Consider the following 26,087-nt stretch of genomic DNA (forward strand, 5'->3'; position numbering starts at 1 on the left):
TGGTTTATTGCTATTGCACATTTAATTCATAGATGACAACCAATATTTTCGAACTGTCTTAACCTAAATCCGGTTTTCATATTTTCTAATTTGGCATTAATGATTTATTACTATACTAGCATACGTACAGGTCCTTCACGTGAAAAAGGATCTGCTTAACTTTTAGGAGCATCTGATTTCATCCCAATGTTTAATTTTTAATTTTTTGAGTGACGGAGAGAGGAAGGAGGATTTGTATTGTAAAGTCTTGTGTCTTTTAGTTGAGTTTTGTACAATAAAGTGTTTTTCTGCAATGTTTAGTTTTGTTCTGGGATTTCAAGTTTGTTTTATGAATTTGACAGTTCTATGTCCAATAACTGAGTAGGTTATCTAACTCTCTTTCATCTTGTAACAGTATTAAAACATTTGTCTTTTCTACTCTTTACAAAAGTATTCCACATTCCAAACTAAAAGACAAATTGAAAGAGTTGGTATTGCTTTGCTTCATAAAAAAGAATGGCCAACGTAGATACAAGTATCTTGTCTTAGGGAGGAATAAATCCTACTTTGTAAAGGATCACTCTGATTCAAACAAAAAATTCTCTGAAACTGATATTATCAAGATGCTTGATTTCTTGATTGACAACATATTTGTTACGTTCGTAGGACGTGTTTTTCAACAGACTGTCAGCATTCCAGTGGGAACAAACTGTGCCCCTCTACTTGCCGACTTATTTCTTTATTATTATGAGGCTGACTTCATGCAGGAACTTCTTAGGAAGAAAGATAAGAAGTTAGCAATATCCTTTAACTCTACTTTCCGCTATATAGATGATGTTCTTTCACTAAATAATTCAAAATTTGGTGACTATGTGGAACGCATCTATCCCATCGAACTAGAGATAAAGGATACTACAGATACAGTTAAGTCGGCTTCATATCTTGACTAACATCTAGAAATTGACAATGAGAGTCGGTTGAAAACAAAACTTTATGACAAAAGAGATGAATTCAGCTTTCCAATTGTGAACTTTCCATTTCTAACTAGCAACATTCCAGCAGCACCTGCATACGGGGTATATATCTCCCAATTAATATGATATTCCCGTGCTTGCATTTCCTATCATGATTTTCTTGATAGAGGGTTGCTGCTCACAAGGAAGCTATTAAACCAAGAGTTCCAAATGGTGAAGTTGAAATCATCCCTTCGTAAATTTTACGGACGCCATCACGAGTTGGTTGACCGTTATGGAATAACCGTTAACAAATGATATCGGATATGTTCCTTACGTCGTAACTACAATCCCCTTCCCTTTTATGAATGTGACCTACCGAATTAAAGACTATTTACCGGGTTTTTTATCACATAAGCAATACGACGGGTGCCACGTGTGGAGCAGGATCTGCTTACCCTTCCGGAGCACCTGAGATCACCCCTAGTTTTTGTTTGGGTTCGTGTTGTTTATTCTTTAGTTTTCCATGTTGTGTCATGTGTGCTATTGTTTGTCTGTTTGTCTTTTTCATTTTTAGTCATGGCGTTGTCAGTTTGTTTTAGATTTATGAGTTTGACTGTCCCTTTGGTATCTTTCGTCCCTCTTTTATCCTCAGGGGTGTGGTTAGTATTAAGCTCTATATTGATAAGACTTGTGTTCATACCAACTCCATTCATCTAATGATAAGTTGGGCATAAAACAACGCTATGTATACAATGAATAGCGTCATATTGACATAAGTAATTACAATGTGAATTGCAAATTTGATGTAACGAATCTTTTATATGTGATTCAAACTCAATTTTGTTTCTTCTGTAGACGAAACGCCCATCTAGCGAACCAATACTATTTTCTTATTAAATGAATTTTCTTTTTTCGACAGATGTTTCTGGAGAAGTCATTTAGAGATAGTCTATACAGAAATAAATTAACACAATTAAAAGTTGATTTCGGTGATTTTTATATCTGAATATGTGGTAGGAACTTTTTTCATTGTTGAAAGCGGTACGGTGACCTATAGTTGTTAATTTCTGTGTCATTTGTATTTAGTGGAGAGTTATCTCTTTGGCAATCATACCACCACTTCTTTTTTTATAATATACACAATACATTGTTGTCTTATGTATTTTTAGTTTAATTTAGATTAAAATTATATACCATGAATACGTACTTGCTTTACAACTTTTATCAGAGGGATCGTGATACTGCATGGCGGGAATCTCACAATCACAAATATCAGAAACACAAACCATATTATTGTAACATGTGGAATCTCCAACTAGTGTAGAGCAAGCCTCGTTGTATGTACTTACTAAAATTATACCAAGTTGTTTAATTATAATTTTAAATAACCAATTACAAAACTTTTATTTTTTTCATACTATTAGGCCAAAATAAAAAGATTGTATGTTTGCCCAAACGCGACCGACCCAAAATAAACCCGCCGACTCAAATTCTTTTTTTGACGTTTTTTGGAAGAATTTTTTTTTTTCGGATTTATTTTGGGTCCGCTCCGTCATCGTACAAAACTTAATGTTTGTCATCTTTGCGTTTGAAAGTAACTGTGAATAAGATTAAAAGAAAGCGTATAAGAGACGCAGTTAATCGATATTCGATGTTCTCTGTTTTTATCTTCTGATTTACCGAACGTAAAGAAGTAAAACATGTGAAGTGGCACAGTTTTTTTACGCTGTAGTTGTTTGTACTACCGAACCCTTACCTATATGCTCAATGTTAATTTCATCGTGTTATCGAATATCTGATAAGAATATTCAGGTAGATTTGTTCAAAACCATGTGCAATCGAATATTTTCAATGTTATTCTGACAGGAAATGGATCCGGAAGTTGTGAATTTAAAATCTTGCAAGATTTTGTTTTTACTGAATAAAAAGGAATTATTTCTTGATAAATTGTTGTCTTTAATTATAATCTTCCTTTATCATGTAAATTAGATGCCCTTTTATTCAAATAGTTCAAATTTACAAGTCTCATTAGACAGTCAGTACGTTGCTGTTTGGGAGAATTTGATAAAACTATAATTGCTCACAGAATCAGAAATATAATCTTAACTGAATGTAACTCCTTCTGAATAATTTATTGCAATATAAATATTAATCCCTTTTGACAAGAGAAATCTTTTTGTCTGATTTTTTTTTTTTCACATGTGCAAAAGTAAAAACATGTTATGGACGCCATATTGGATTTTTATGAGGAAGCCTCTAGAACCATGACCTAGAAATAAAGTCTTCAGAAAACGTTAACTTTATGCAATTATATTTTATCAATAATGATTATTTCCAAAAATTTAAACTTGATTATTTAAAGAAATAAAATTGTAACAAATACGTTTTTAGTTTGGAGATTCTACAGAACGTACATGCTTTGATCTATTTATAGCCAAATTAGTTTACCTGTGTGATAATGTAAAATATAAATTTGTTTTCAAAACATAAAAAAGACACAAACTAAGGATGGTAGATAATAATTCATATAAATATTTTAGGACATTTAATCTATTTTAATAGAAATAGGATTTAAAAACTGCAAACAAATTTAATCATTACATAATCAGCTGATATTTTTTTTACACAAACATCGTGTTGTTGATGGAACTGTTGAAAATCACTTCACAAATTCAACAGCCCTTTCACACAGTTAGCAATTGTCAGGGTTATAAACATCTCAGGATACAAATCATATAGTAGACTAATTTATTTATAGAGGTTTTAAATTCATGGCTTTTGGTTGTCTAGGTTGTCTCTACAAAGGTTTGACAGAGAAAAAAAAGATATACTGTTTTAAGATCTTTTAATATTTTCATGCAAATTCGGATAAAAAAAAAAAAAAAGAATTTGCCTACCTACCTACCCACACCAAGTCATCATGGGTCGGGTTTGGGCAAACTGAAATATTTTTAATTGTGGCCAGATATACTGTTTTAAGATCTTTTAATATTTTCATGCAAATTCGGATAAAAAAAAAAAAAGAATTTGCCTACCTACCTACCCACACCAAGTCATCATGGGTCGGGTTTGGGCAAACTGAAATATTTTTAATTGTGGCCTAAGGCATTTCTATCTGAAGAATAGATTATCTAAGCTGTATTTAGGAATATTTGGTCCTCAATACTCTTCAACTTCGAACTTTATTTGGCTTGTTTACATTTTATTTTATTTGAGCGTCACTAATAAGTCTTGTAGACAAAATTGTGTGTTGGGCAAATTATATTACCAGTGTATCATGTTATATACAATACATATATTTAAATAGCGATTCCCCATAAAGTGACCTGATTAAAAAAACTAATACATTGTTGACGACATGGACGATTGACTCTTACTGAACAGTTATACAAGCTAAAAAGGGCCCCAAAACGACTAGTGTAATACAATTCAAACAGGAAAAACAACAGCCTAATAATTTAAAAAAAACGAGAAACCGAAAGAACACTTTAGAACAACACCCACAAACGACAACCACTGAACAGGTTCCTGACTTAGGACTGGTGCAAACAAATGTAGCGGGTTTAAGTGTTTAAATAGCGAACAATCTTTACCCTAACCAGAAACAGAAGTCTAACATCACAACATAAAAAGAATCACAATAAAATATCAATTGAAATGCTTAATAAGATAAAAAAAAACATCTAATCAAAAACAAGTAAATATACACTAAATTAATAAGTTTGATTTATGACACTATACAAATAAAATATCAATAAAAGAATGTTACCTGTCAAAAACAAAAATAAACATAGGCAAATGGCTTTAAATAAAGTTACGTACACAGGTAAATTTAAATATAATAATTTTGTTGTTAGGAGTACAGAAACATTTTTTACAAAATAAGATATTTGGATGATATTTTGGCTCTCAATAATGACGACTTCAGTATGTATACTAAAGAAATTTATCCTGTTGAACTTACTTTAAATAAGGCTAATAATAACAATGACCACTGCCGCCCTTTCCTCGATCTTGATATCTATATCATTAACGGAAAGCTTTATACAAAAATTTATGATAAAAGAGATGATTTCTCATTTCCTATCGTTAATTATTCATTTTTAGATGGTGACGTTCCCTTGTAACCATCTTACGGTGTTTATGTATCGCAACTTGTACGATTCGCTCGTATATGTAACAATGTTTTAGATTATTACGAGAGAAATTTATGTATTACTGAAAAATAATTACACCAGGGTTTTCGATATCACAAGCTAGTCAAAACATTTACTAAATTTTATCATCGGTATAAGGGCATCATTCGTAAAGATAGCCCAACATGCAGACTTCTTATATGTTCAGGTATTTCACATCAAATGAATATATGGAAATATTCTTTATATATAAAGCACAAAAATGTCAGTATTCACCTCAGAAGCTAACAAAACCTTTAAATAGACTTATTAAAAAGGGACATAGTTACGATACTGTTGTTAGGTCATTAAAGATTGCATATTTTGTCGTTAATATTGATTCACTTATAGGGTCTTTGCATCAGAACTAGACACATTTATTTAAAAACCAGTTGTTGGCATGACACGGGTTATGTTCTTCTCATATATGTTATGATGGTATGATACTGAACCCCTCACGGGAAGGATTGTGCCTGACATTCATATGATGAAGACATATTCTTTCAATCTGTTTAATTGAAGTCTGGAGCTGGCATGTCAGTTAACTGCTAGTACTCTGATGCTTTTCAAGCATTATCGTCATTTTGTTTATTTTCTTTGGTTACATCGTGTGACATCAGACTCGGACTTCTCTTGAATTGAATTTTAATGTGCGTATTGTTATGCGTTTACTTTTCTGCATTGGCTAGAGGGATAGGGGAGGGTTGAGATCTCATAAACAAGTTTAACCCCGCCGCATTTTTACGCCTGTCCCAAGTCAGGAGCCTCTGGCCTTTGTAAGTCTTGTATTATTTTTAATTTCAGTTTCTTGTATACAATTTGGAGTTTAGTATGGCGTTCATAATCACTGAACTAGTATATATATTTGTTTAGGGGCCAGCTGAAGGACACCTCCGGATGCGGGAATTTCTCGCTGTATTGAAGACCTGTTGGTGACCTTCTGCTGTTGTCTGCTCTATGGTCGGGTTGTTGTCTCTTGACACATTCCCCATTTCCATTCTCAATTTTATGTTCAATACCTATAAATCTGGTATTTTCAATGAGATTTTCGTTCTTTGAAAGATAGTCTGGAGTAGACATTTAAAGATACAGTCGATACAGAAATACATGAAAATGATAAAATAAGACATCATATAATATTAATTACGCTATATATTTTTTTAGATTACAATTATATACCATGAATACGTACTTGTTTTACAACTTTGATCATAGGGATAGTGATACTGCGTGGAGAGAATCTCACAATCACAAAATGCATTCATGTTAAGATTAGTTGCGTACAAGACAAGGTGGTTTGCAATTTTGAAGCAACGAGTCTATAATATTTGATTCAAACTCAAATAATGAGTCCTATGTAAACGAAACGTCTGTCTGGCGTACCAATACTCCTGATTTATTAAATGAGTCTTCTTTCTTCGACAGATGTTTTTAAAGAAGCCATTTAAAGATACAGTCGATACAGAAATACATTATTATGGTTAAAAGATAAATTATATACAATATATTGTTGCCTTAGTTTTCTTTATCAAATTTATATTACAACTTATACTATGAATACGTACTTGCTTTACAAGAAAAGAATTTATATGATATAAAAGATGAATTATTTACCATATATCGTTGCCTAAGTTTTGTGTATCCAATTGAGATTACATTTATATACCATGAATACGTACTTGCTTTACAACTTTTATCATATGGATAGTGATACTGCATGGCGGGAATCTCACAATCACAAATATCAGAAACACAAACCATATTATTGTAACATGTGGAATCTCCAACTAGTGTTGTGCAATTTTCTTTGAATGTACCCTCTAAAAATATACTAAATTGTTATATGTTACACATTTTAACTTTAAACAATGATGTGGACCTATATAGATTATTTTATAATGAGTACAGAAACGCGCGTCTGGCGTACTAAATTATAATCCTGGTACCTTTGATAACTGTTAATAGTAAGTTTTTTGAACCATAATAAAGAGGGCAAACAAACGCCATGGAAATTAGATATGCCAGTGTTAGTACAACTGCCTAACAAAAATCATTGACCTAGAACTAGTGGATCCCCAAAAAGTGTCATAATCACAACCTGATACATGTAAACAAAGTGAGTCACTTGAGCTTCCAAAACTTCAGAAGCAGCTAGAACAGATGCGTCGAGAACGTATTATCCTGATATCATCGTCAGCCGATCAAGAAAGTTACAAAGCCAAACAAGTACACATATAAAGAGCATTGAGGACCCAAAATTCCCAAAAGTTGTGCCAAATATTACTACGGTAATCTCTGTCTGGGATAAAAAAATAATCATTAGTAATTTGAAATTCTTATATTTGTAAACAGAAGAATACAAAAGGGAAACTCAAATTCACCAGTTAAAAAAAACCGACGACGCTACAAAAAGAATGAAAAAATTACATCAATTTCCACTCTCAAAACCTTGGTTCAAAATGTTAACATACATGTAGTACCGAATTTCTGAATTTTATAGGAAAGTAACTTTCACTGAAACGACTGACCTATCACGAACACAAGAGATCACTCCTGTTCGGAGAGTTTATTGGACGATTTTTGATTTTAAGGAGGTACATAGCTGCGTCAATTAAGAAATTACAATGATATGTATTTGAATGTCTAATGAATCTTTAATAGTTGGTTCGAACACCCGTGACGAGTCGACCGTCTAGTGTAGCTATCAAAATAAAAAAATAAATTAAGGTTTGAGTGCCAAGGAGAAAACTCCATCAAAGTCAGGATGTGTAAAAAGTAAACAAATAGGGTCAAAGTACGTTACTGTCTCTAACCGAACAATAATGCATGCTAAAAGGGCAAAATAATGGCTAGTGTGAAACTATTCAAACAGGAAAACCAACAGCCTAATCTTTGTAAAAAGCGAGAAATGAAAACCCCTATGAACATTACCAACAAAAGGCAACCACTTAACAACAGGTTCCTGGCTTGGGACAGGTGCATTCAATATGCAGCGGGTTAAAAAGTTTTAACGGGAGACAACCGTTACCCTAACCTGAAACAGAAGTCTTACATTAAAACCTTAAAAAACACAATACAATATCATTTGTAACCGTTACGTCTTAACAAGATCAGAAAAGCATATAAACAAAAACAAGTAAATATACACTGAACAAATTAAAGAACCTTTGTTAGCATGCTCACATACCCCACACCCCGAATAAACGAATGGACGAACGAATGGACGTGCAGACCAGAAAACATAATGCCCATGTACTATCGTAGGTGGGGCATAAAAATTCTATCTTATTTTTCTGTCGATTTGGCGCATCTACATAGTATGTCCTTATTGTCTATAAAATTTCATGAATTTGTGTTGTGTGGTTTTAGATGTGTTGCGATGACAAACAATTGCAGTAGTATAAATCTGCCAACCAGAAATCCAGGTTCAAATGGGGCATAACTCCTAGAAAATTTGAATTGTCAGTTCTTGTCGATATGCACATCTACATAGTATGTCTTTTATTATCTACAAAGATTCTTGAAATTCTGTTTTAAGGTTTCAGAGAAGATGCGATAAGAACAGGACTGACTGACGATTGAATGGACGGACGGGCGTACGGACGGACTGGCGTACGGACGGACGTGTGAAAATTATTATATTCTCCGCTCATCGTTGCGTGTGGTATACTTAGTGTGATATAAGACCCAATATAAATACAATATGGATAAAAGAATGTAACATGTCAAAAAGGTAACTTCATCATAGGACAAATGGCTCTTAAATAAAATTACGCACACCGGTAAATTTAAATATAATGATATTGTTGTTAGGAGTAAAGAAACATTTTTTACAAATTCAATGTAATGTTCAAAACCTATAAAGCGGGTCTATTCAATGATTTTTTGCTTCTTCGACAGAGTAGTCAGTTTGAGATACAGTCAATACAGAAAAAAATTAAAAAGATATATTATATTTCTTAAGATACACTCAATACAGAAAAAAAAAATAAAAAGATATATTATATTACTTAAGATACAGTCAATACAGAAAAGAAATAAAAGATATATTATATTTCATATAATGTTGCCGATGCTTGTATTTATTTTAATTAAAATCATATACCATGAATACGTACTTGCTTTACAACTTTTATCATCGGGATCATAATACTGCATGGCGGGAATCTCACAATCACAAATATCAGAAATACAAATCATATTATTGTAACATGAGGTATCTCCAACTAGTGATGAGCAAGTCTCGTTGTAAGTTCTCTCTAAAATATTTTACTAAATTGTTATATGCTATACATTTTATCTTTGAACAACAACGTGAAGAAAAGTCTGGTCCTTTTAAGATTGTTACTCCACTGTACGTGGTTATGGATAGAGTTGGGATTCTGCTCACATGTTTAATCCTGCCATAGTCTGTAGGTCTGTGTCTGTCCCAAACAAGGAGCCTGTAATTTAGTGGCTGTCGTTTGTTCATGTGATAGATGTTTGATTTTTGTTCATTTTTTGTACATAAATCAGGCCGGTAGTTTTCTCATTTGAATATTTTACATTTGTTATTTTGAGGCCTTTCATAAAAAAATAATCAGTAAGAGCTTTGTTAATTGTTGAAGGCCATGCAGTGACCCACAATTGTTATTTTCTGTGTCGTCTGATCTATTGTAAAGAGTTTTGGCATTGGCAATTAACCACATCTTCTTTTTTATATTAATGAATTTATTTCATGCAGATATTTTCAGTCTTCAAACTATCTTATCTTGCACTTTATTTTGGCGGAAGGAATTTATGTGTAAACATTTGAGGTAATTGATAGCATTTTTTTTTTTTTTTTTAATTTTCATTTTGTCATGTTCGTGGTAACGTGATGGTTAGGAGAATTTCATTAGAGTAGGATAAACAATACTGTATTTGAAGAGTTGACACCGTCGACTGTGCATATGACGGTCGCAATAAACCATTTTACAATGTTTTTATCCCTTGCATAGATTACCTAAGCCGTATTTGGCACCACTTTAATTGAATTTTGGGTCCTCAATGCGCTTCAACTTTGTTCTTGTTTGGCTTTACAACTATTTTGATTTGAGCGTCACTGATGAGTCTTATGTAGACAAAACGTGCGTCTGTCGTATTGAATTATAAGCATGGTACCTTTTATCGATAGTTTAACTACATGTGCGACCGTCAAATTCATAATCGAAGATGGCAACTCTTCAAATACAGTACTGTTATTGCTTACTTATCAGGTAAGATAGTACAATACAAATATTGAAATAGCAACATTTCAAAAATGCAAGTTATACAAAATATTCAAAGTTATTGAATCACGGCTGAAGGAACAGGGCCAAAAAAATCTCTTTAAAAAACAATGTAATTTGCCATTTATGGAATACAATCGCATACCGAAGATCATTCACCTACCACCAGTGATCCCCTAAAATCTGACATAATCACATCTTAATACATGCTATATAAGCAAGTGCTAAAGCTTATAGATCATGATAGAAGGTACTGGGCTAAATTATCTGCGTGGAAATAAGATGAGTCAATGATAATACAACTGCATACCAAATATTATTTACCTTCCGAATTACAAGTGGTGCCACATAAGCCTACCTAAACAATAACTAATACATATGAAGTTAGCAAATATTTCACGAATCGATAGACCATGACTGAGTATGCAAGCCCAAATAATATCCATGAAAATGAGAAGTGCCAATAATAATACATTTCCATACAATATAGCTTTGAATTTCAACTATTGCTTCCCCATAAAGCCTAAAAACAAATTAATACAAATCAACTTAGCAATAGTTTTTCATGCCAATATACAATTGACCTTGAAATAAACGATATAAATTTTTGAATTTTGAAGTCGGAATCATACATGATTTACATCTAGAAATTGACAATGAGGATCCGTTCAGAAAAAATAGAACGAAACAATACATTGTTTCTGCTTCTTAATTATGAAATCTCTATGCATTTATATGTAGCATTGTTCTAGCAGCGTATGTTTATATGAGTAAATATCTTGCAGTTAATAAAATATTCCAGAATTTTCATATTCTAACATGTTTTTCATAATAAAGTGTTGCTTCTAACACTTTAAAATTGTGCCTTCGAGCTGGTTTAATATTATGGGACATTTATTTCACTGATGACCACAAGTATCATGAGTATATTTTTACCGTCTAAACCTAAATCTATAGTTCTCATTTATTATAATTTGAAATTAATGATTATAACTACACCAGCATCAAGACAGGTGCTACACGTGGAAGAGGATCTGCATACATTTAAGGAGCATATGATCTCATCCCAGTGTTTTATTTTGCTGTTGTTTTGGGGATTTGTATTGTAAAGTCGTTAGTCTTTTGGTTGTGTTTTGTACAGAAAAGTCAGTTTTTCCCAATGTTTCGTTTTTGTCCTAGGATTTCAAGTTTGTCTTTGATTGTCCTCTGGCCAATAACTCAGTAGGATAAGTTATCCTAAAGGTGGTGGTTTGTATTGACTAATTAGGCTTGTATGTATATACATTGCATTCGTGTAATGATTAGTTGCGCACAAGGCAATGCTACCTATACAAAGGTGTAACGTAAATAATAAGTAACGTTAGTGTCGATGTTAGTTGCCTTGAAAATGAATACTACCATATCCTTGACATATTGAGTAATTACAATGTGTATTGCAAATTTGAAGAAACAAATCTTTAATATATAAATAAAACTCATTTACTGAGTCTAATGCAGACGAAACGCCCGTCTGGCAAACCAATAATACTGATTTTTTTAATGAGTTTAATTTCTTCGACAGAAAATTCTGCAGTAGCAACTGAAAGATACAATCTTTAAGAAAAAAAATTAATATCATATAAAAGATCAATTATGTACCATATATCGTTTCCTAAGTTTGTTGTATCCAATTAAGATTACATTTATATACCATGAATACGTACTTGCTTTACAACTTTTATCATAGGGATCATGATACTGCGTGGCAGGAATCTCACAATCACAAATATCAGAAACACAAACCATATTATTGTAACATGTGGAATCTCCAACTAGTGCTGAGCAATTCTCGTTGTATGTACTTACTAAAAATATACTATTATTGTTACATGTAATACATTTCAAACTTATAATAACAATTGCGGACCTTTCATACTTTTTTTAATGTGACTAAGTAAACAATATTATCATTAAAGATAGTACAATACAAATGTTCAAATAGCAACACACACTAAAATGTAAGCTGTGCAAATTATTCAGAGCTATTTAATAATAAGGTACAAGGCTGAACAGTCTTAATTGAAATCAGATTGCCATCGGTAATACAACTGCCTACCAAAAGCCATTGATCTACCACTTCGAGCTGGTTAAATGTTATTGTACATTTTTCCAAACATGACCACGAATATTGTCCAACTGGTTTAACCGAAATCCAGTTCTTATTTAATCTTATTTGACATTATTGAATTACTTCTACACACCCATTAGGCCAGTAGCTAAATGTGGAAAAGGATCTGCTTTCCTTTCAGGAGCATCTGATCTTATCCAAGTACTTTATTCTAAATTTCTTTTGGGGGATTTGTATTGTTAAGTCTTTTGTCATTTTCTTTTGTGTTTTGTACAGTGAAGTTATTCGGCAATGTTTCGTTTTTGTCCTAGATTTTAAGTTTGTCTTATGATTTTGATAGTCCTCTGGGCAATAACTAAGTAGGATAAGTTATCCTTCAGGTAGTGATTAGTATTTATTTCAAAATTGATAAGTTAAAACATTAGCTCAGCCCTATCAGTTGAAATAACATTGATAATATATACCATGAATACTTACTTGCTTTACAACTTTTATCAGAGGGATCGTGATACTGCATGGCGGGAATCTCACAATCACAAATACCAGAGACACAAACCATATTATTGTAACATGAGGCATCTCCAACTGTTGTAGAGCAATCCTCGTTGTATGTACTTACTAAAAAATATATTAAATTGTTTTATGTTATACATTTCAAACTTCTAACAACAAGGCTATGGTTGTTAATGTCTGCGTCATTTTGGTCTTTTGTGGATAGTTGTCTCATTGGCAATCATACCACTTCTTCTTTTTTATATATCGACCTTATATATTTTTTTAATGTGACTAGGTAAACCATATTATCATTTAAACATGTAATAAGGCTATGCAAAATATTCCAAGTTAATGAACAATTAGGTACAGGGTTAATCAATCTCAATGGAAATGAGATTTGCCATGGTTAATACGACTGCCTACCAAAAATCATTGATATATCAGTAGCCGTTCTTAACTTTCGAGCTTGTTTAATGTTGTTGTACATTTATTACACAGATGACCACGAATATTTTCCAATTGTCTTAACCTAAATCCAGTTCTCATTCATTCTAATTTGGCATTAATGAATTATTTCTTCACAAACATCAGGAAAGGTGCTACACATAAAAGAGAATCTGCTTACTTTTCAGGAGCATCTCATCTTAATCCAGTAATAAAAAAAATGGGAGGAGGGAAAGACTGGAAAGAATTTGTATAGAAAAGTCTTAAGTCTTTCAGTTTTGTACTATGAAGTTAGTTTTTCTGCAATGTTTAATGTTGTCTTACGTTTTCAAGTTTGTCTTTTTCATTTTTAGCCATGGCGTTGTCAGTTTGTTTTAGATTTATGAGTTTGACTGTCCCTTTGGTATCTTTCGTCCCTCTTTTAAAAGATTTGGCAACTTAAATATGGCATCTTTTACATGCTAGTATCGGCCAAATATGGAAGTTTCAGAAACATGAAATGTGTGTTGATATTTTTTAAAACAAATGCTTTACAGGGCGCAGCCTGATACGACCGCAGAGGTCGAACCCTGAATAGTTTGGGCAAGTATGGACACAATATTCAAGATAGATACACCTCTGAATTTAGATTGTGATTAAATAGTTGACACAGCATGAAGGCCTTATGCGATTTCTGGCGCAGAGAGACTTATGTTTAAGAGGCAGATTAGATATCTGACACAGAATGAATGTGTCTATGAACTGTAAAACATTACATTGGATATATACCTTTTATGGTCCAATATCCAAAATCTAAATACATGGTTAGATTCAGCAGATCAAAGAACCCCATATATTCAATTTTTGTTGAAATCAAACAAAGATTAATTTTGGACCCCGATTTGACCAACTTCAAAACTAGGCTCATAATCAAAAATCTAAATATATTTTTAGTTTCAGAATATCAAAGAAACCCAAGAATTTAATTTTTGTTAAGTTCAAAGTAAGTTAAATTTTGGACCCTTAGGGCCTTAATGTAAACCAATTTGAAAACGAGACCAAAAATTAAGAATCTAAATACACTGTTAGATTCGGCATATCAAAGAATCCCAATTTTATGAAATCAAACAAAAGTTTAATTTTGAACACTAATTTCTAAACTGCTGGGACCAAAACTCCAAATATATATCAATCCCAACCTTCTTTTTGTGGTCATTAATCTTGTGTTTGAATTTTATAGATATCTGTTTACTTATACTAAAGCTATTGTTCGGAAATCATCCGTCTTTGGACGACGCTAACGACGACGACGACGACTTGATACCAATATACGACCCAAAAAAAATGTTTTTGCGGTCGTTTAAAAATTAATCCTAAATTGGCTTAAAAATGAGAGCAAAATCCATCCTGAAAGTACATAATGGTTATAACTTTTTTGTCTTTGTATCTAGGCCTTAGATATTTTGCATGTGGATGTACATCAAAGGATAAAGTGTGTTGCATTATGACGAGCCTCATCTGACCTTCAAAATTGGCCTCAATGTCAACTTAATGTTGGTGGGGTTTTTTTCATAAGAAACACATCCAGGCCATAACTTCTTCGTCTTTAACCTAGAACTTACATCTTTTGCATGTGGATGGATCATCAAGAGGTGGTTATCCCCCCTTCAAAATGTTGACCTTCATGTGACCTTAAGCTTTGACCTCAAGGACGATAAACACTTATACAGGCTATAACTTTAATGCAGTTATGAATAATATTTCGTTAAAAATACATACTACTCAAGCTTTTATCATTCATACAACAATATAGACACACATTATTACATATCAACATATACCATGCACACGAAACACATAATCGACATGTAGTTACATCAAATTGTTTTAAAGTGAATAGTTTCTATTGAAGCGCAGTGAACATGTACGTACTAAAGTACACAACAGAAAATGTTTTATTTTTCAATTTTATACATGGATTCTGCTTGTAAAAGTACACAAGATGTTAAAATAAAAAAAGGGTGTAACCGATTTTTTGTGTTTGAGATACGAGCTGAAACCTCACTTTAAGCATGAGACGCCACAAATACCTAGGATACAACGGGCAAAGCTTAAAAATCAGCAGTTAGTTTACATGATCAATTTCTTCCATTCATAGGTCTACATATTCAAAATTATACAATTCAAAACTGAACGACAAAACCATTGATGCAACGAACCACGACTCCTGATATTAGTTCACTGATACCCTATTCTTGTAAGTCTTTTATTCCGGATTTAAATTTGGCCGAACTTTAATAGGGGGTATCAGAATCAGCCCCAAAAAGTCAATGCTGTGCTTCTGGTATTTGAAGATTTTTTTTTTTAAACTAAGCATTTAGAGTGCTATACAAGTTGTTCTTGCAAAAAAATTTTAAAAATCAACCGTTTGATTTTTGGTATTTAATAATCCTTGTACTTTTGATAACTATTGAATACGCCCTACCCTCAAATTGGTTTATTAAATGAAAGCAAAATCTATTCAAAAAGTACATAATGGCCATTTTTTTCGTCTTTTGAACTAGGCCTTAGATATTTGGCATGTGGATATATCATCATGAGGTTAAGTTCTTGCATCATGATGACCTTTGTGTGACCTTTAAATGAGACCTCAAAGTCAACTTAATGTGTTGTGTTTTTTTTTCGTGAAAACACAACCATGTAGGCAATAACTTCTTCGCCTTTTTGACCTAAGCCTGACATCTTTTGCATGTGAATGTATCATCATGAGGTGGTGTGCCTTTTTAAAATTTTGACCTTCATGTGACGTTGAACTTTGACCTCAAGGACGATAATTGTGTTTTTTGGCAAGAAACACTTCTGCCGGCTCATTTAATGAGAACAAAATCTATTCAAAAAGTACATAATGGCCATTTTTTTTCGTCTTTTGAACTAGGCCTTAGATATTTGGCAAGTGGATATATCATCATGGGGTTAAGTTCTTGCCTTATGATGACTTTTGTGTGACCTTCAAATGTGATCTCAAGGTCAACTTAATGTGGTTTTTTTTTCGTGAAAACACAACCATGTAGGCAATAACTTCTTCGCCTTTTGACCTAGGCTTGACATCTTTTGCATGTGGATATATCATCATGAGGTGATGTACCTTCTTAAAATTTTGACCTTCATGTGACCTTGAACTTTGACCTCAAGGACGATAATTGTGTTTTTTGGCAAGAAACACTTGTGCCGGCCATGACTTTTGTGTAGTTATGAATTCATATTTATTTAGACAATTCATATTACACAACTTTAATCGACCATACATCAATCTAGACACATTTTATGATATATCAACCAATTCCATGCACACGGAATATATAATGGACATATAGTCACATAAAATTGTTTTAAAAAGGAATAGTTTCTATTGAAGTGCAGTGTACGTACTTAACTAAACTACTCAACACACTGCCCATAATGGGATGTACGGAAGGACAACTGGACAGTGGTAACCCCCCCCCCCCTTTTTTCCCCCCCACACACACACACTTTCAGTTGCGGATGTAGCTGATTTTTGATTTTGAGATACGAGCTGTTGTTACAAAAAGCATGACACGCCAAAAATACCTATGATACATAGCTAGGGAAAAGCTTTAAAGTTGGTAGATGCTTTACATGATCAAGACTATCAATTTATTGGTCTACAACTTCAAAAACATGCAATTCAAAACTTAACGACAAAACCATTGGTGCATAGAATCACGGCTCATGAGAGATAAAATAGAGCTGACTGTGCGATCCTTATACTGTGAAATCATTAGTTCGTTAAACATAGAACGTTTTTAGTATTTCTGCAGATGTTATGAAAATTAGATACAACTGGTTTTTAGTTAAAAGCACTGCAGTTACAAATTTCACAATTGTTTTTGGGTCCCTTATTATTATAGTAAATGATTACTCTATTCAGTAAAAATCATGAATTGAGACTTTAGAAGAAACATTTTCACGTGTCACTTGCAAAAACACCACATTGTCACTTGCAACAACACCACACTTTCTTTTTTATATTTATTTCAAACTTGCATTGTAAAAATTCGGAAAGATACACAAACATGACAAAAGCACATCAAAAGAAAAATAACACAAAGTTTGCTATCCCTTCGAAATTTAAATGTGATAAAGCGAAAATAACATGTTCTATTTATATCATACATGTGTAGTTTCAGTTTCAAACATGATTCTATAAACATAGACTTTACTTTCAATAAAATTGCGGAAGAAATAGAAGACACCCGTTTATTTTATTGTAAAGATACTAGAAAGATGCATAAATATGTGTAGTTTTTTGTGGACTGAATCGGATATTTTTTTTTCTTTTTGTCTTTAATTGTTCCGTGACATGTAAATGATGCACATGTGGTTGATATTATCCCCCTCGGTCTCTAATTTTTTCATGAATATAAATCATGAAATAAAATATTCAATTGCACTTTAAAAAAAATATGCCAGCAATTTTTATATTATAAATCATTCGTAACCTATTTTACATTACTATGTGTATTAAAAAGCATACAACCAGATAGATATTCAAATAAATCTTTAAATGTTTACCTGTATGGCCTAGCACTTGAACTTCTGCCAAACCGAGTTGCCCTTGTGCGTGTTTCAAAATTGTCACATAGCGGCCTAAGATCGGAGTTTTGCATGCTAACATTATGAATTGTCCAGTTTTACTAGGTCCTTCAAAATTACTACAATGTTTCATCTCATTGGAATTCAGTCCAACTGTACCCTCTATATTATGCAGCCGATGACCTGAAAAGATATCAATATCAAGAGTTTATACATTGTTCTTCAATCTTCAATCTGTCTGTGTCAATCATACTATCACCGATTGTATTCAAAATAGTAAGTACACTCTTTTTTAATTCAAAACAAATTTTCCTTTTTTTTTACTTTGCATCACGGTGCGGAGCTATTAGTTTCAGTAGACATATACGCCATCTTAAAATGTTTACTGATCACTGATTGGTTACTTTATGATGCGGCTGAGAAGCAGCAACAGCCATTGGTTTAAATGAGATTGAGAATTATTGACTGTTCTCGTTCAGGATAAGTCATTAAAAGCCGGAAAATTAACTATATGTATATCAGTTCCGAGCAACTGTCATTTATTCATGTTCGTTTTATTTGTCAATCTGCAATATGCACGATTTGTTCTACTAAACCATGTTCCTATATAACGTTTTAAAAAAAACATTATCTGTTTTTTATAACTTCTCCTAATCTAGGCACACCTCCAGAGAGACACACTTATAATGAACATTCTTAAAGTAAATCCATTTTATATCAATCAACTATCTAAACATACCACATGCAAACATATTACATTAAATTAGGGCAGAGCGAAGCAGTCCACAGCTTGTAAGAAAGCTAAAACTTGCTTATAATTATTTACATCTCATCAACATTCTACAAACTATTCGATCATCAGGTAATGATTTGGTTGATTTCTCCAATGTTTTATTTGAAAACTTTTCTTCAATCTGCCTGTTTCAATCCTCATATCACCGATTGTAAACAAAAAATGAGTACACTCTTAGTAATCAAACACTTTTGAGTATCGAAGATGTTTTTATTCAAAAACAAATTTTATTTTGTTTTTCGTAAGGTATATACCTGGTACATAATTATTATTAGTGTCCGTCAAGTGGAAGATCAAAACCAGATTCTTAAATACTCCACTCGATCACCAGGTTATAATCTAGTTCATTTCTCCTCTGTGTTATTTGAAAAATAGATATACTTAAAAAACAATCTGGATTAAACAGGGACAGTTTTCAGAATGAAGGCCGAAGAGGTACGATCCCATAAAGATCAATTTGATTTGCTCTCTAGAACAAAATCAATAGTAGAGTACATGCCTGTTTTTGGCCAAAAGATCTAAATAATTGAATTACATCTTCAAAGTGGGAGGGCAACAAAAATGCTAAATTTGGCTTTATATTTCACTGCATATTAAATCTGAATCAATATTTACCATGTAATAGATGCACATTTTGATACACTTAACATTTTGTTCGTTTAACTGTTTGTATTCTTAAAGTTTTAAACTTCGAAGATATGAGATTTTACTGCAAAAATCTTATAACAGTTTTATTCCCGTTTAACTCCCGATATAAATTGTCATTAAAATAAATACAATTGGTGAGACACGGATCATTACAAAACAATGGTGCATGCATAGGGCTAAGGTCGTTATATGCCAGATCTGCCAAAACATCACTAAATTTAGTCGAATAAACTCATCATAGATACCAGGATTATTTTTTGTATTTACACCAGACGCGCAATTCTTACACAAAAAAAATCATCAGTGACGCTTGAATCCATGAAAGTTTAAAAGGCCAAATAAAGTACGAAATTAAAAAATTGAGGGACATAATTCCCAAATGTTTTGCCAAATAAGGCTAAGGTTATCTATTCTTGAGGTAGAAAAGCCTAACTATCGTACGATTGCTTATTCAAATCGTCATATATGACATCATTGCTGTGGTGATATGTCAGAGATTAAGAATTTGATATATATATATTAGATAAATTACAATTTATTTCTTTCATGAAATTAACACTTGAATTGCGAAAATTAGATAACATGGAATTTTAGGACCAAAAATGTCTCTTCCTATATCAAAAGCGTGTAATTTTCTTTTTGAGAAATAATTGAAAAGTCACATTCAACAAGTGACTTTCAGAAAAGCCAAATTTGACTGAACATCGATTGATTTCTTGTGAGCTATTCAACATCCGTTTGAAAATATTTTAGGCATATTCCAGACACCTACATTTCAGCATTTAAAGAACAGTCAGAGAGTAAGATCTAATACCCCTGCCCCATATTAATTTTGATTTTTCACTTAATCTATATGGCCAAATATTCCAGAAAGGTTTTAATTTCATATACTAGATCCTGAAACCGCTTTTCAAATTTTATTCCTTTTTTAGTATCTTGTTTTTCTTGACATTAGTCAGAGTGACCTAAAAAAAAACCAGATCGTACTTTTATTAAATGTGACTGTTTTTCTTGGCAAAGTTATTACAAGGCTTCAGCTAGAAAATTTTTAATCCAAGACAGTATTGGAATTAATCTAATTATATCCTGAAATTTAACACAATTTTGATGGTGTGATTTTTTTTTATGAAATGATTATTTATTACATCATATAAAGTGTTTTTTTCTGAAGATATAAAACAGTTCTAAACTTAAATCAATTGAGTTGATAGTTTACTTATTGACATATTATCATATAAACGTGTCTATTATAGTGCAACATCAAAATTAAAAGTTAACGCTCTTACCTAACACCAATCAATTCATTTTGAATCTAATAACAGATGTATTTTTTTCTGACTCCTTACCACAGCAATCTTTTCTGCTAATAATATTGATCTGATTTACGTTGACAGTTTTCCCCAAATCAACAGTCCAATATGAATTTTTCCTGAAGTCTGTGAGTGACACTGTGTATTCGTTACCATCAACTGCCTTTGAAGGATGATAATATTGATTATTGGGTAAGGGGTATGTTGAACTCTGCCATGCGTTTCTTTGAAGGGCATAGTTATGTTCTGTAGAAAATTAATACATTTACAAATTAACATACGCATATATGCTCCAGTTGATTAAATATTCCAGAATTTGAATTTCTTATCAATATTTCCACGATAGAAAGTTGCTGCTCACAAGAAAGCTATACAACAAAAAGATCCATTAGTGATGTTGAAATCACCCCTTTGCAAAGTCTTCGATCGCCATCAATGATTTGGGGATTGTCATGAAATATTTGATTCACAAATGATGATAGATATGTCTGGCTTGTCATTACTATACCCCGTCCTCCTTTCACAGTATGTGACCTACCGAATTAGCCTTATCACCGCATTTGCACTGACATGAGCAGTATGGTGCAGGATATGTCTACCATTCGGGCGACTGATATCCCAGCAATTATTTGTTGGGCTCGTCTTAATAAGCTTTTAGTCTTAATGTGGCTTTTATGCTCTTTGTCTTTTAATCGTTTTTAATTTTTTCCTATGACATTGTCAGTTTAAATGTCCCTTTGATATCTTTCGCCTCTGTTTTTTTTTTACCAAACACAAGCTAATCAATGAAAAATGCTATGTTAGATTTTGGGTACTCTGACGTTATATTCATCAACTGCGTAACGAATTATTTAATTTGAATTAATAAAAAAACATCCAATTATGTTGACATTGTTGTCGTTGTTACGCTAAATGTGAAAACCAAATATTAAAAAAAAAACATGGAAAAGTCCCAATATTTTTTTTCTTCCAATCTTCGCTTTTTTTTTTTTTAGAAAACTTATTTTTATTCTGTTATTTCTTTTGAAAACTAAAGAAAATGACTACTTGGTAAAACAACTCGATAACGTTGGCTGGCCTCTAAAAACATGTGTTGCTAGTTCTGTTTTACTATGTGTTTAATATGTATTTCTATTTGCTTACTTCAATTTTTTAAATCGTGTACAATATATTAGTTTTCAATACAAAATAGCGGTAATATATATTACCGTAAGCTGGCCTAAAAACAACTTGTATTGATAGGTTCCTCAGAAAGATTACATAGTTGGCAGAGTGGAGAAGGTGATTGATTAAATTTCGCTCTATCAGAATTCAGTATAAATGTTCCTGAAACTATTCTACTTTGAATAATATCTTTCCGAACTTCGGCTTTTGTCTTGTCAAATATAGTCCAAACTGAATGATTTTTGCCAATGACAAGATGTTTAGGTTCCATATACTAGTATTTTAGAGTTGATTTTAGATTCGGCATCGTTCCGTAAGGTATTTTGCCAGTATGTATTCAGTTGCTTCGTTACAAGAGATTTCCATTTCAATTTTGAAGGGAGAGATTCTAAGAAGATGAATCGGAGGCAGTCCATACTTTAATAGGATTTATCGTCCTTCCCTACGCCTATATCACCCTGCTCTGTCGCTCCGCAATTCTCGTATCAAGACTTCAAAACGAGACCAGGCATTATCAGCAACGTCACAATGTGAGAGGAGAAGTTATCACCGACGTCACAATGCGAGAGAAGAAGTTATCAAGCTTGACGAAAGCAAGCTTGATAACTTCTTCTCTCGCATTGTGGCTCGCGGCTGATATTTTACGATATCAATGTGTAGAAAACCCGACAATCTATACTTCTCGAATTGTAGAAAAAAAGCTGTTCATGTTATCATAGTAACTGTTAACTGACATTTGTCTGATGATGATGTCATTAACATTTGAAGAAAGTAATTTATGGAGAAAAGACAATTTATTACCCAGTTACACTAGTTAAAGATTGGAGATAATTGGTCCAGTAGTTTCACAGGAAAAGATTCTTGAAATATTTTCGACGACGACAGACGACGGACGCGAAGTGATGACATAAGCCCGGTAAGCGAATGAGTAAACAGAGAGTAGGAAGTCTGTTTGTGACAAGTCCAAGTTATCGTAAACTCTCGTTGACCTTGGATAATCGTAAATTCTCGTTGTCCATTCTGTCCACAAGTATAAACCCTTCTGTGAATCGAATATTTCTGTTTATGAAATATAGATTTTTCAATAAAATGCAATCAAAGATGTACATTTAATAGATGATTTTTCAAAAAAAAAAAACGGCCACTTTTATAAGTAAGATATGAAAATATAAATTATTTAAACGAAACAACTATGGAATGTCGTAAAAAAAGCCGATACCTTCGACTGACTTCATATTTAAAAGATAAACAGACAAAGGGCCCAGCGCGTTTGATAGACCTTCCTGGTCTCTCAATTTTCATTATATTATGCATACAGTTAGTAGTTAATTTAAAGATACACATGACAACAAAAATAATTTAGGTAAACTCCTCGTCTTATATGTTTACGAAGGGCTCAAAGTGCCAGTTTGATATTCAAAATATATAGTGAAAACCTACCGGAAACCGCTGAAAATACATTGAGACCCCTAGTCTTTCAATGTCCATAAAACTCAATGATCTTTTAGACTATGTATATATATATACAGATCGTATCAAAAGTATGGAACGCCATATAGCTGTCTTATGTGTCTTTTTTATTGCTTTTCTATTATACGAAGGTGCTTTTCTATTATAATAAGGTGCTTTTTTATTATGCGAAGGTGCTTTTCTATTATACGATGGTGGTTTTCTATTATAATAAGGTGCTTTTTATTATACGAAGGTGGTTTTCTATTATAATAAGGTGCTTTTCTATTATACAATGTTGGTTTTCTATTATACGATGGTGGTTTTCTATTATAATAAGGTGCTTTTATATTATACGAAGGTGGTTTTCTATTATAATAAGGTGCTTTTCTATTATACGAAGGTGCTTTTCTATTATTCGATGGTGGTTTTCTATTATTCAAAGGTACTTTTCTATTATAATAAGGTGCTTTTTTATTATGCGAAGGTGCTTTTCTATTATACGATGGTGGTTTTGTATTATAATAAGGTGCTTTTTATTATACGAAGGTGGTTTTCTATTATAATAAGGTGCTTTTCTATTATACAATGTTGGTTTTCTATTATACGATGGTGGTTTTTTATTATAATAAGGTGCTTTTCTATTATACGAAGGTGCTTTTCTATTATAATAAGGTGCTTTTCTATTATACGAAGGTGCTTTTCTATTATACGATGGTGGTTTTCTATTATTCAAAGGTACTTTTCTATTATACAAAGGTGCTTTTTTTATTATACGAAGGTGCTTTTCTATTATACGATGGTGCTTTTTTATTATGTGGATGTATTTCCCGTCATTAACCGGAAGCGTGGCGTGTATTTGAATCCCACAGAACCAACATGGCGGCAATGGCTGTGAAATGTTAAACGTTTTACAGAAATTTAACTTGCAGCAAGCATTTCCAAACTTTGAGAGAGAGAAAATCACTCCAGACATTGTATTTATTAGGCTTTCGACACATGAAATAGAAATATCAGGTGTATCTAGTAGGGCAGATATGATGAAGTTAAGAACTGAATGTGTAAAATATGGAACTGCTGCCCCATATAAAATGAACTCTGAATGCGGCCCTCCGAAATTTGATATTCCAAATAAAATTGAGAATGGAAATGGGGAATGTGTCAAAGAGACAACAACCTGACCATAGAAAAAACATCAGCAGAAGATCACCAACAGGTGTTCAATGTAGCGAGAAATTCCCGCATCGGAGGCGCCCTTCAGCTGGCCTCTAAACAAATATATACGAGTTCAGTGATAATGAACGCCATACTAATTTCCAAATTCTTCCAAATTGTACACAAGAAACTAAAATTAAAATAATACAAGACTAACAAAGGCCAGAGGCTTCTGACTTGGGACAGGCGCAAAAATGCGGCAGGTTAACATTTTTATGCAAAGTCTGTTCTAAAAAATGTTCTGGAAAATGGATTTAAAATATCCGACATTTCTAAATTGTTGTCCGTGTCTGAAAGTACCATTTACCGAAGAATGTCACAGTTCGGATTAAGCAAAATGAATTTTACACAAATTGATGACAGTGATTTAGACTTGACACTTGAACAAATAATGAAAGAGTTTCCATTGTGTGGCGAAACACTATTGCAACAGATGCTTCTATGAAAAGTCATAAGAGTACAGAGATGGAGACTGAGGGAGTCTATTATTCGATTAGATACCGCCGGTGTACAGGCGAGACGTACTGGTAGGCTTCATAGGCGTGTTTCAGATCAACTTCAAAATGCCGTAGGAATTACCGAAGAAGAAGCAACTTTGCAAGATTGTGCAATTGATGGCTATGTGGATCAAAATGATGTAGAAGAGGGCGCGAAACCAATATTTGGACCCCTTGTACACATGATAAGTGATCAATGCAGGCTGGATTTAACTCAACAATTGAGAAGAAGCAATATCAACTTTGGAATAGATTATTATCTTGAATGTTTGGAAGACATTGAAAGAAATAACTTAACTGGTTATAAAAACATATTTGTAATTTACTTAATTGCCTTCATATCTTAAACGCAAATGGATAACTGCATAACTTCTTTATATACTCAATCTTATAAAACCCCAAGACTTTTCAACAACTTCAAGTTTTAAAGTGGTATAGTGGTTATATGTAACTATCATTTTGTGTAGACGTAGTATGTACAGATATATATATACAACTCGTCTAAACATCAACCCAACAATGTTAGATCTGTAAATTTGCTTTCGCAAATTTTTGATTCTTCCCTCGTCGGGATTCGAACCCATGCGAGGGAAGAACCAAAAATTTGCGAAAGCAAATTTACAGATCTAACATTGTTGGGTTGATGTTTAGACGAGTTGTATATACATTATGTACACAGCCATGTATCACCATCATTGATGGCGATCCGATGGATACATCTGTTGTAGAGTTGTCACTGACTCAGACGTACTTACAGATATATATTAGTATTTATTATAACCAATTTTTCTAACTTATATGAATCCTGAGTTGGCAATTGTATTGTGCAAGTCTTTTTGCTGCGAGTCTTTCGAATCTTGATATGAAGTCGAGTAGATTGAGGGGCAAGGTTAGTATACCAATAAACATGGTTCAACCCCACCACTTTTGCCAGAGTGCCTGTAACAACAAACATGGTTCAACCCCACCACTTTTGCCAGAGTGCCTGTACCAATAAACATGGTTCAACCCCA

General features: G+C 32.8%; 1 protein-coding gene across 1 annotated transcript in view; it reads right to left on the bottom strand.

Moving 5' to 3' along the window:
* The window catches only part of LOC143084333 (uncharacterized), a 118,403-nt gene that overhangs the window by 30,245 nt on the left and 62,071 nt on the right, over positions 1 to 26,087 (bottom strand). The window contains exons 13-19 of the mRNA XM_076260744.1: positions 20,786 to 20,995; positions 17,978 to 18,181; positions 12,944 to 13,084; positions 12,063 to 12,203; positions 9,229 to 9,369; positions 6,790 to 6,930; positions 2,143 to 2,283 (exon numbers count right to left, since the gene is read on the bottom strand). Coding sequence (XP_076116859.1) covers positions 2,143 to 2,283; positions 6,790 to 6,930; positions 9,229 to 9,369; positions 12,063 to 12,203; positions 12,944 to 13,084; positions 17,978 to 18,181; positions 20,786 to 20,995 — 1,119 coding nt within the window. The remainder of the gene's footprint in view (positions 1 to 2,142; positions 2,284 to 6,789; positions 6,931 to 9,228; positions 9,370 to 12,062; positions 12,204 to 12,943; positions 13,085 to 17,977; positions 18,182 to 20,785; positions 20,996 to 26,087) is intronic.

This window comes from Mytilus galloprovincialis, chromosome 7, assembly GCF_965363235.1.
Source record: "Mytilus galloprovincialis chromosome 7, xbMytGall1.hap1.1, whole genome shotgun sequence".
Lineage (NCBI taxonomy): Eukaryota > Metazoa > Mollusca > Bivalvia > Mytilida > Mytilidae > Mytilus > Mytilus galloprovincialis.